At 39.6% G+C, this 12,514-nt stretch overlaps 1 protein-coding gene across 1 annotated transcript in view; it reads right to left on the bottom strand.

Annotated features, from left to right (window-relative positions):
* The window catches only part of LOC142660042 (uncharacterized), a 57,369-nt gene that overhangs the window by 17,458 nt on the left and 27,397 nt on the right, over positions 1 to 12,514 (bottom strand). Inside the window, exons 43-60 of the mRNA XM_075836693.1 lie at positions 12,177 to 12,227; positions 11,983 to 12,033; positions 11,769 to 11,825; positions 11,377 to 11,427; positions 11,006 to 11,053; positions 10,827 to 10,877; positions 10,535 to 10,585; positions 9,995 to 10,048; positions 9,781 to 9,831; positions 7,274 to 7,324; positions 7,064 to 7,114; positions 6,544 to 6,594; positions 6,359 to 6,409; positions 6,174 to 6,224; positions 4,584 to 4,634; positions 3,044 to 3,091; positions 2,077 to 2,166; positions 1,367 to 1,420 (exon numbers count right to left, since the gene is read on the bottom strand). Of these exons, the coding sequence (XP_075692808.1) occupies positions 1,367 to 1,420; positions 2,077 to 2,166; positions 3,044 to 3,091; positions 4,584 to 4,634; positions 6,174 to 6,224; positions 6,359 to 6,409; positions 6,544 to 6,594; positions 7,064 to 7,114; positions 7,274 to 7,324; positions 9,781 to 9,831; positions 9,995 to 10,048; positions 10,535 to 10,585; positions 10,827 to 10,877; positions 11,006 to 11,053; positions 11,377 to 11,427; positions 11,769 to 11,825; positions 11,983 to 12,033; positions 12,177 to 12,227 (963 nt within the window). The remainder of the gene's footprint in view (positions 1 to 1,366; positions 1,421 to 2,076; positions 2,167 to 3,043; positions 3,092 to 4,583; positions 4,635 to 6,173; positions 6,225 to 6,358; positions 6,410 to 6,543; positions 6,595 to 7,063; positions 7,115 to 7,273; positions 7,325 to 9,780; positions 9,832 to 9,994; positions 10,049 to 10,534; positions 10,586 to 10,826; positions 10,878 to 11,005; positions 11,054 to 11,376; positions 11,428 to 11,768; positions 11,826 to 11,982; positions 12,034 to 12,176; positions 12,228 to 12,514) is intronic.

Raw genomic sequence — 12,514 nt, 5'->3', positions numbered from 1 at the left:
CAGCGGACACACGGACACATGCTGCGTGAAAATCACTGACAGTCTGAACGGCCCCATAGAGTAACATAGGTCCGTGCGAGGCGCGTGAAAATCACACACGTTGCACGGACGTATTACACGTTCGTCTGAATAAGCCCTAACAATAAGGCCCAGTTCACAAAGTTTTTGGGCCTTGATATTGACTCGGACACTGCGTCAGAATCAGCACCAAACAACTTCCAAAACCGCCTCCCATTGATTTAATCTGAAATCAATGGGAGTCAGTCGCGGAAAAAAGAAAAAGCAGCACGTCCTTTCTTGCCGCGGTTCTGCCTCTGACCTCCCATCGAAATCAATGGGAGGCAGAAAATGCATTTTTCCCTGCGTTTTTTGTCTGCTGTCCTCAATCGCCGCGGGCAAAAAACGCGGCAAGATAGTGTGGGCAGGTCAAAATCTGCCTCAAAATTCGGTGCGCGGTTCCAGGCGGTCGCGGGTGCGCATGCGCGGGAGTTTGCGGGTGCGCGCGATCGGTCGCACTGGCGGCAGTGTTTGACGGCCCCCATGACGACCCCCATGCCACCCAGGGCCGCCATCAGGGGGGGTATTATGGGTACTGATGTGAGAGGCCCGGCCAAACCTAATTGAAAGGGGGGCCCGCAGCTCACGACATTCTTTTGGTGAAAAAAACAAGCCCCATTGCAGGGGCCTGTTTTTTTTTCTACCAAAGGCAAGTCGCGGCAGTTGCCGGGCCCCCCTTTCAATTAGGTTTGGCCGGGCCTCTCACATCAGTACCCATAATACCCCCCCTGATGGCGGCCCTGGGTACCATGATATAGTGCTGGACGGAGTACCGTTAACAGGCGGTGCCACGGTAGGGGGGCCCAGAAAATTTAGCTGTAGGGGGCCCTGAAATTCCTGATGGCGGCCCTGTGTGTGGTGGATACAATAGGGCGGAGGTCTGCAACATGTGGCTTTCCAATTGTGCTGAAACTACAACTCTCAGCACGCTGTAGGCTGTCAGGGCATGCTGAGAGTTGTAGTTTCACCACGGCTACAGATCAGAGTAGAGACTTGATGCTCTTGGGGCCCAATGCAAAGTCTATAACATGGCCCCCCCAACTTTTACGTGTAATTTCTGTTACTTTTGGGCTCTTTTAGGCTCTGGGGCCCGGGTAACACCACAACCTCTCTACCCGCTATTGTTGGTGGAGAGTCAAAGGTCGCCATAGGGTAGAAAAAAATAAGAACTGTATAGAAATTAGGATTTTTACCATAACTCATCTGTATGTTAATGTAAAATGGATTTAAATATTTCCCTTTGTATATCTCCTTATATTGTGGTACAGTCATCAGTAACATGTAAAATAAGAGATCTACCAATACTTACTTGTAGTTACCGGGATTGCAGGGGTTGTAGTTAAGGATTTAGTTGTAGGAGCCGCTGTACCAAAAAAAGAAGGTGACAAATATCAATTATTCATGCCAAGAAAGAATATTCACCCGCTCGGTTATGTCTGGTGGAGAAAATGTTGGAATAGTGTTGTCCCATCACACAGCAGAGATGTCTGTACGCAGCCTCTATGACGACACATGGAACCTCTATTATTCTGTATTACTGAGTAGCAGGCACCCGGTGCACCGTCATATCGCAACTCCGTAATGGCACTGTTTTTCTTATTAGCATTTACATACTTTTTTATTTTGGGTACAATATACGTTCAGTATACAGTAAGCTCTTAAGCTCCCCCTAGTGGTGGCTGCATGCAGACAAAATTATATCATTTAACTCTGCGTCTATGCAGGGGATTTGGAGCTCTGTATCAGAAAGAGTACTGACCGATATAAAGCTATAGGATAAAATAAATCAGCACAAAATTTGGATCCATTCAGATTAAAAAAATTAAATAGTGATCAAGGGTGAACATTCATATAAAATATTTTATGTAGATTCATTCTGTATAGAAACTGTGGTCGGGTTAAATAACTGTGGTTGGGTTTGGAATTCACTTTTTATGTAGATATAATCTATATGTTAACTGTAAAATGCTGCTCAAAAGTGATCACAGGGTTAATAACAAAGAGGTAAATTTTACTTACGAGGACAGTCACATGGGATAAGAGAGCAGGTATAATGGTAGTACATTATTGGGTTGCAATTTTGAGGAAGACACCAGCACTGCTTCTCCCCTGTGTAATGTTTAGAAGACATGATTATACTATCATCCTCATCATCCTCATGATTATTCTTTATATATTTTATAGACTAGTATACAGTGATTGGAGCAGTAAGGCTCCACTTCTATTTTGCATTGTATACCTATTACAATTGTTATTGATGTGTCTACAGGAACATCTAGAATGTACTGTAACTCTATGGATCAAAATGATGCAGTAGAATCTGGTCCCGTGACCCAGAAGGCTCTTTGTCTCATAACAGGACACCAATACTATAAATGATGCCATGCCCTGGGGGGCCATTAAAAATGTTGCATCAGGCCCGGTAGCTTTAAGTTACATCATGAATAAAACTCTACTAGCAACTTCCTAACCTAAATCTCTTCACTGCTGGGAGCTTCACATAGAAGGGGACTCAAAATGTGATAGTCAATGGGGGAGATTTGCCAATAAGAATGCACCAAAAGTCTCTCACATTGACTACATGGCATGGTGTACATGGTACAGATGGCATACAGAAGTCTAATGGCAGAGCCATGTGGACGGTCCTGCATGGAGGTCCCTGTGGCTCTTACTATGAAGATGTCGGCAGCCCATGTGATATTTCGGTTCGGCACCATATCACAGAAATGTTCTCCCCTAGAAGGGATGTACATATAGGAGAATACCTCCGCAATATGGAGTCTGATGGAGCATATGACTATTGTTTTTTCTGCCGGATTGATGCAGAGTAACTCTGTATGAAATTGGTGGTATACGGAGGTACAGTAGAGCTCCATAGTCTTCGAGGGTGAAACTCAACTCGGAGGTTGTACGGATCTGTGATATGGCCGTATCCATGAGCTCTAATTCTTGGTATATATTTTATTGAAAATAATCTAAAACTTACTTGTAGTCATAGGTGAAGGGGTTGTGTTTGATATCGATGTAGAAGGAACTACCAAAAAAAGATAATGTTATCACAAGGAAATTAAATATAATTAATAGTCAATAGTCAGTGAAAATAATTCTCTGCTCATTCATTTACTAAATGTTTAAGACGTTATAGTGGAGCACTGTGGGGTGGACACTGTCTACCTGGCACTGCGATGGGGGCACTGTGTGGTGGCCACTGTTTATCTGGCACTGCTTTTGGGGCACTGCGGGTCTATATAATATCTATTTCAGGAAACTTAAAGGAGCAATGCTGGAAAAACTGTTACTGTGTCATGACTGTTGTTCGCTCTTTGGTTTCCATTGAATTTCTGTGTCATGCTTCGCCCCCGTTGACATTAGGCGTATGACAGTGCATCCGTTTTATCCAGATTGCTCCTTTAAATGGGTTCTCCTATGTGATATATTTATGACATATCAACAGGATATACCACAAATGCCAGTGGAGCAGGGGGTCCCCATTCTCCTTATAGGTGGGAGTCCCAGAAATGGGACTATCAGAGATGAAGAGCAAATACTAATCATGGCGAAATTTGCAAGAAAAATGGCCCATGTGGTCTTATAAATTAGGGCAATTTTACACGGCAGTATTTTGGTCAATATTAGACATGAGCGAACCGATTCGGCGCCAATCAAATTCAATCCCAAATTCTCCAAAGTTTTGGATTTGCCGAAATCTGAAACTTTTGGGGTTCTCGGGGCACGAATTGTCAAAATGGTTGCCAGCGCTGAACGCTGGCCGCCATTTTGTCAATTATAGATAATAAAGAGGGAAGAAGAAGAGATTTTAAAAAAAAAACATAATCACCACCTCCCCTGGTATCCAGATGCGTCCCTGCCAGCAGGTAATATGATGTAGCTGTCCCATGTGCTTACTGCAGCTACATCATCTCACCTGTTGGCAGGGGCAAGTCGCTACGGGAGACCAGCAGAGGTGGTGAGTATGTTTTCTTTTTTCTTTTTGTGGAATGGCAAGTGCCTTGATTGCCTTGTTTGACTCTCTGATGTCTTCTAGGACTCATTCACAGGGAGCGCCGCTAGAGCGTCAGCGCTGGATCCCGGGGCCAAGGATAGGTAAGTACTGCTTCTTTTGCTTATTTATCTCATTGGCAGCCATTACCCAAAAAAAATTCAGAACCCAGATAACCCCTTTAACAAAAGATATCTAAAGTATATAAAAAATTGGTGTTTAGCATGGCAGCAGGGGTGCTGTTTGGCTGTTGGGTTGTACCTTTGCAGGTGTTGTGTTGAGGTGGCATTGGTTGCCATGTGGTACTGCACCTAATAGAGTAGGGACCCATTTAAACGAGGTCACCGTAAAGTGGCAAGTGGACTTATACAGTTTGATTAACATGTGTACTAAGAACCTCCTGCTTATTTTTTCCATATTTGCGAAGCAGCAATAGATCACTGTGAAAATTGGATGTGTGGACCGTGGTCATTTTTTCTTTCATGTTGGTATATATATATTTTTTTTTATTTTGGCAAAAACTTACCAGTAGTAAAGAGTGAAGTGGTCATAGTTGGGTTTGTGGATGAAGTTGGAGCTGTATGAAAAAACAAAGTTTTTAAACAATAGAAATCTAAACTGTATAGCAAAAATCTAAAACATTTGTTGCCAAAAATGAAGTAGTTGTAGTGGTGTTTGGTGGGTCAGACTGCGATTTCTAGGCCCACCAGAGATGATTCTGAGGACCCCTCCATCTACACAGAACATGTCCACTATTCATTTCATCATAGTCTTTGTTGTTATCATTGTTCACACTGGACAGAATTCACTGTATTAATTTGGATAAATATAATTGTGCTCCCACAATATAGGAATTTCAGTAAATTCACTGAAGTGACAATAGAGTAAAAAATACCTTTTATTTGTAACTCACTAAAAACAGGGGTAAATCACCACTGTGAAAAGCCCCACCGTGTGTATTAAAAACGTATTAAACATTGAACACTGTTAAATTTCATGAACATAGTACAGTGTTTTTGCAGATATACATTCGGGATCAGCATTAATATTGGGCACAACAATAGTTTGAATCCCAAGTACACACCAGAGTCCGAGATTGACACACCGGAAACTCCCAGTGCTGGGTATAACACAATGCTATCGTTCCCTATGCAAAAAATCCCTAAATCAAAAAGACCCTACGCGTTTCAAATACTTATCCTCAGGGGTCTGTGTCTTGGTCACTCTTGCCAGATTGCCAGCGATATATATTTTCAGCAGCAGGTATTCTGCTGTACATCACGGAAGGATACTCGCATTGATGTCCGCGGCATGCTTCGTAACGGGGCTATGAGTTGCTTTAAACACCTAGCTCCACCCCCTGTTCTCGGCAGCGCTACCCGAACCAGCCAATCACATGCGTCCCCCGAATTCGTGACGCCTGTCCATGTGACTCCCGGCCGTCAGCTGACAACCCGGAACCATCATCGACCGCATCAAGAAGAACACGCAGGCGCAGTGGAAGCCACGGACGTATCGCCCATGCTGCCAGAACCAGCGATAAGGAAGGAGTGTAACGATATGGGATATAGGATATTGGTTTTATGGATCAGTTCCAAACCGCAAAAAGACTGCCTTCAAAAACAACTCTTCCACTGTAAGTACATATTGAAAGGATAAGTGCGATGTCCCTCACATTGTAAAGTATTGATTACACACAAGCTGACCCACTGGCCATATCAATTCGCTTGAAAGCCACCTTACGAAGAAAAACAGCCATATGGACTTGGCTGCCCGATAATGGATGATATAAATGTATGTTCATATAAAGCACGTATAGTTTGTCTGTTCATTTAAACCCGCTGGTTGTGTACATGCCAATCTGTAAATCCACTGGGCTTCTTTTCGTAGAATGAGATTGTCCCAATCGCCTCCCCGTTTGGGAGGTCTTATAAGTTCAATTGCTTGAAACTTTAAGCATTCTGCATCACACTGGACAGATCATCAATAAGATCTAATTGGTAATTTGTGAATTATTCCATAAGAATAATAAGTTACTTCATCATGTACCTCTTATTTTGAATGTATAATTTTTCATATATTTTCTGCTGTTATAGTAAAAATACCCAAAACTTACCAGTAGTAACAAGTGAGGTGGTTGTAGTTGTTGTTGTCGATGTAGCGGGAGCTGTACCAAAAATGGTAAAAATTTTACTCAACGGCAATAAAAATGGTAGCAAAAAAGTTTCTCTCTGATGTACGTCTCATTTTGAATGTGTATACGGTATATTTATATATATTTATTTATATTTTACTACTTACCAGTAGTAACAAGTGTCGTGGTTGTAGTTGGGGTTGATGATGTATCAGGAGCTGTACCAAAAATGGTAAAATTAATAAGCAATACTAATCAAAATGGTAACAAAATGTTCCTCCTATATACCTCTCATTTTGCATGTACTGCATGGGTTTTGCTTGTTTATGTAAAAAAAATGCCAAAAACGTACCGGTAGTCACAAGTGAAGGGGTTGTAGTTGGGTTTGGCGATGAAGTTGGAGCTGTATAAAAAGAGAGTTATAAAATAATAGCAATCTAACACTTATAGATTAAAAATATAAAACCTTTGTTGCCAAATATGAAGTAGTTGTAGTGGTGATTGGTGGCAGAGTCAGACTGTAATTTCTAGGCGCACCAGAGGAGATGATTCTGAAGACCCCCCTCCATCTACACAGAACATGTAGACGTCCACTTTAAATTTAATCGTCATCTTTGTTCTTATCATTGTCCATACAGGACAGATCATCAATAAGGTCGAAAAGGTTATTTGTTATTTCATAAGAAATAGACCCCAGTGGTAAGAGATTGTGACAAGTCGGCTCCAAATGGGTTTGTCATGTTGTATCTTTGGAGCCCATTATTGTATCAGAGCCTGGGCACAATGAAGCAGGTAATTTGGGGGCCAGTCTGACTCTGGATGGCGAGGAAAAAAAAACTTGTTTCTTTATAATAAAAATATAATACACATACTTGTATTGAAAAGTGAAGTGGTTGTTCCTGAGGTTGGTGATGTAGCAGGAGCTGTAACAAAAATACAAAGTTATTAAGCAATAGCAATTAAAATAATGATGAAATATATAAAATATGACAATAATACATTGCTCCATTATGTACCTCTTATTTTGAAAGCATATATATATTTTATTTTTTTCTGTTATAGCAAAAATACACAAAACTTACCAGTAGTAACAAGTGAAGTGGTTGTAGTTGGGGTTGATGATGTATCGGGAGCTGCACCAAAAATGGTAAAATTATTAAGCCATACTAATCAAAATGGTAACAGTGGTAAGTGATTGTGACAAATCAGCTCCAAGTGGTTTTTTTTATGTTGTATCTTTGGGGCTCATTATTGTATAAGAGCCTGGGCCCAATGGAGGATCTTCTGGTACATTGGGGAGCGAGTCTGGATGGTGAGGAAAAAAAACTTTCTTCTTTTTAATTAGAATATAATACACTTACTTGTAGTGAAAAGTGTAGTGGTTGTTGTTGAGGTTGGTGATGTAGCAAAAAGGCAAAGTTATTAAGCAATAAAACATAATGATGATGAAAATAATAAAATATTAAAATAATACGTTACTTCATCATGTACCTCTTATTTTGAATGTATATATATTTATTTTTTTCTGCTGTTATAGCAAAAATACCCAAAACTTACCAGTAGTTTTCTTTTATGTAAAAACAATAAATGGCTAAAACGTCACAAGCAGGGGTGGGATCCGGACGATTTGCCCCGATTCTCTTGAACCGGATGTTAAAATTACAACCGGTTCGTAGAACCCGGGTGAAGCGGGAAACCGTAACCGGTCCTCTGCACTCAATTGTATCCTTGTCCTAAGGAAGCGGATACAATTGAGTTGACTAGTGCTGCCCTGGCGAGGCACATGCTTCGCCATTCGGCGCTTTAGCGATGATGCAGTTGGCGCAATGATGTCATCACGCTGCTGCGTTGTACCGCTGGAGGAAGACTGGCATCGCTGGAGGATGGCGCGGGAACGGGACAGGTAAGCATTTAATGTTTATTTTTTTTTCATTTTATTGTGGACAGTGTTGGGGCCTTATCTATGGGGGACACTAACTACAGGGGAGGACTATATAGTCGACACTAACCACAAGTGAGGACTATATAGGGGGCACTAACTACAGGGGAGAACTATATAGAGGACACTAACTACAGGGGAGGACTATATAGGGGGCACTAACTACAGGGGAGGACTATATAGTGGACACTAACTACAGGGGAGGACTATATAGGGGGCACTAACTACAGGGAAGGACTATATAGAGGACACTAACTACAGGGGAGGACTATATAGTCGACACTAACCACAAGTGAGGACTATATAGGGGGCACTAACTACAGGGGAGGACTATATAGAGGACACTAACTACAGGGGAGGACTATATAGGGGGCACTAACTACAGGGGAGGACTATATAGTGGACACTAACTACAGGGGAGGACTATATAGGTGGCACTAACTACAGGGAAGGACTATATAGAGGACACTAACTACAGGGGAGGACTATATAGGGGGCACTAACTACAGGGGAGGACTATATAGTGGACACTAACTACAGGGGAGGACTATATAGGGGGCACTAACTACAGGGGAGGACTATATAGGGGGCACTAACTACAGGAGAGGACTATATAGGGGGCACTAACTACAAGGGAGGACTATATAGGGACACTAACTACAGGGGAGGACTATATAGGGGCCACTAACTACAGGGGAGGACTATATAGGGGGCACTAACTACAAGGGAGGACTATATAGGGGCACTAAATACTGGGGAGGACTATACAGGGTGCACTAACTACAGGGGAGGACTATACAGGGGGCACTTACTACAGGGGAGGACTATACCGGGGGCACTAAATACAGGGGAGGACTATACAGGGTGCACTAACTACAGGGGAGGACTATACAGGGGGCACTAACTACAGGGGAGGACTATACAGGGGGCACTAACTACAGGGGAGGACTATACAGGGGGCACTAACTACAGGCGAGGACTATAAAGGTAGTAAAGTAGCAAAACATATAAAATCTATATAAATTTGGCATCGTTGCAATCGCAACAACCAGCTGAATAAAGTTATTATGTTATTTATACCACACGGTAAACTGCGTAAATTTAGGACACTAAATAGTGTGCCAAAATTGCAGTTTTTTTTCTATTCCCCCCCAAAAAAACAGTTCATAAAAGTTAATCAATAAATTCTATGTACCCCAAAATGGTGCTATTAAAAATTACAACTTGTCCCGTAAAAAACAAGACCTCATACAGCTATGTCGACGCAAAAATAAAAAAGTTATAGCTCTTTGAATGAGACAATGGAAAAATTAAAAAAATGGCTTGGCCATCAAAGTCTAAAATAGGCTGGTCATTAAGTGGTTAATCGTAATCTTTGTTGTTACCATTGTACACACAGGACAGATCATCAATAAAGTCGAATAGGTTATTTGTGAATCATTCCATAGGAAATAGACCCCAGTGGTAAGTGGTTGTGAAATCTCAGCTCCAAGTGGGGTTGTCTTATGTTTTATCTTTGGGGCTCATTATTGTATCAAACCCTGGGCGCAATGGAGGACCTTCTGGTACTTTGGGAGGGGGGGCCAGTCTGACTCTGGATGGCGAGGAAAAAAAACTTTTTTCTTTAAAATGAAAATATAATACACTTACTTGTAGTGAAAAGTGAAGTGGTTGTTCCTGAGGTTGGTGATGTAGCAGGAGCTGTAGCAAAAATACAAAGTTATTATGTAATTGCGATAAAAATAATTATGATAATAATAATAAAATATTACAATAATACGTTACTTCATCATGTACCTCTTATTTTGAATGTATCATTTTTTATTTATTATCTGCTGTTATAGCAAAAATACCCAAAACTTACCAGTAGTTACAAGTGAGGTGGTTGTAGTTGTTGTTGTTGTCGATGTAGCGGGACCTGTAACAAAAATGGCAAAAATTTTACGCAACTGTTACTAAACAATAGAAATCTAAAATTTATTTAAAAAAAAAATTTAAATTATTGCTCCATTTCTTTGGTTAGAATTTTTTTTTTAAAGCCTGCAATTTTTGGGGTTCCCTCAGACTGTAATTTTTAGGTCCACCGGAGGAGATGATTCTGAGGACCCCCCCCCTCCATCTACACAGAACATGTCCACGTCCTCTTTATAGTTCATTGTAATCTTTGTTGTTATCATTGTTCACACTGGACAGATCATCAATAAGGTCTAATAGGTTATTTTAGAATCATCTGATAAGAAATAGACCCTAGTGGTAAGAGATTGTGATCAGCTCCAAGTGGGGTTGTCTTATGTTGTATCTTTGGGGCCCATTATGGTATCAGAGCCTTGTCCCAATGGAGGATCTTCTGGTACTTTGGGGGCCAGTCTGACTCTGGATGGTAATGAAAATATAATACTCTTACTTGTAGTGAAAAGTGAAGTGGTTGTTGTTGAGGTTGGTGATGTAGCAGGAGCTGTACCAAAAAGACAAAGTTATTATACAATTGCAATCAATATAATAATAATAAAAATAATAATAATAATAATTAAAATAATAAATAATAATAATAATAATTAAAATAATAAATAATAATAATAATAATTAATATAATAAAAATATTTTTTTTAAAATACATGACTCAATTATGTACATTTTTATTTTGATTGTATACATTTTTGGTCTTGGTGTAATTAAAAAAAATAGCCAAATCTTACCAGTAGTGACAAGTGACGTGGTTGTAATTGGGATTGATGATGTATCAGGAGCTGCACCAAAAAGGGCAAAATTATTAAGCAATACTAATCAATATTGGTAACAAAAAAAGTTTCTTCCTAGTGTACGTCACAATTTGAATGTACAGGTTTTTGTTGTTTGTTTTTTTTTTACTACTTACCAGTAGTAACAAGTGAAATGGTTGTAGTTGGGGTTGTTGTATTAGGAGCTGTATAACAAAAGGCAAAGTTACTAAACAATACTAAGCAAATTTGTAACAAAAAATATTTATTTCTAAGATTTTGTATGCAAAAAAAAAAATGCAAAAAAAGTACTAACAAGTATTAGTACTAGTATTAACAAGTGAAGTGGTTGTAGTTGAAGTTGTTGATGTTGAAGCTGCACCACAAAAAGCCAAAGTTATCAACAAATACCAATTATTCTGATAACATTCGTCCATTCTTTACTTCTCATTTTGAATATGTTTTTTGTTTTGTATTTTTTTCATTTTCAAATTTGTTTTTTTTTTAATGTAAAAATTCTAAAACGTACCGGTAGTCACAAGTGAAGGGGTTGTAGTTGGGTTTGGCGATGAATTTGGAGCTGTATAAAAAGACAGTTATTAAATAATAGCAATCTAAAATTTATACAAAAATAATAATAATAATAATAAGAAGAAGAATATTTTTTTCTCAGTTTCTTTGGTTAGAATTTTATTTTTTTAAGGCAAAAATATCATTCCATAAGAAATAGACCCTAGTGGTAAGTGATTGTGAAAAGTCAGCTCCAAGTGGGGTTGTCTTAAGTTGGATCTTTGGGGCCCATTATAGTATCAGAGCCTGGGCCTAACAGAGGATCTTCTGGTACTTTGGGGGGCCAGTCTGACTCTGGATGGTGAGGGGGAAAAAACTTGTTTCTTTATAATGAAAATATAATACACTTACTTGTAGTGAAAAGTGAAGTGGTTGTTCCTGAGGTTGGTGATGTAGCGGGAGCTGTACCTAAAAGACAAAGTTATTAAGGAATAGCGATAAAAGTAATGATGAAAATAATAATAAAATATTGAAATAATATGTTACTTCATCATGTACCTCTTATTTTGAATGTATAATTTTTCATATATTTTCTGCTGTTATAGTAAAAATACCCAAAACTTACCAGTAGTTACAAGTGAAGTGGTTGTAGTTGTTGTTGTCGATGTAGCGGGAGCTGTACCAAAAATGGCAAAAATTTTACTCAACGGCAATAAAAATGGTAGCAAAAAAATTATTAAGCCATACTAATCAAAATGGTAATTTTTTTTTCGCTCTATACACCTCTCATTTTGCACATAGTGTATGGCAAAAACGTACCGGTAGTCACAAGTGAAGGGGTTGTAGTTGGGTTTGGCGATGAAGTTGGAGCTGTATAAAAAGACAGTTATTAAATAATAGCAATCTAACACTTATAGATTAAAAATATAAAACCTTTGTTGCAAAATATGAAGTAGTTGTAGTGGTGATTGGTGGCAGAGTCAGACTGTAATTTCTAGGCGCACCAGAGGAGACGATTCTGAGGACCCCCCACCCCCCATCTATACAGAACATGTAGACATTCACTCTATATTTCATCGTAATCTTTGTTGTTATCATTGTACACACAGGACAGATCATCAATAAGATAATAGGTTATTTGTGAATCATTCCACAAT

This window comes from Rhinoderma darwinii, chromosome 8 (assembly GCF_050947455.1).
Source record: "Rhinoderma darwinii isolate aRhiDar2 chromosome 8, aRhiDar2.hap1, whole genome shotgun sequence".
NCBI classification, from domain to species: domain Eukaryota; kingdom Metazoa; phylum Chordata; class Amphibia; order Anura; family Rhinodermatidae; genus Rhinoderma; species Rhinoderma darwinii.
Note: the sequence above shows the minus strand (reverse complement) of the source record. Positions and strands in the feature narration are given on the sequence as shown.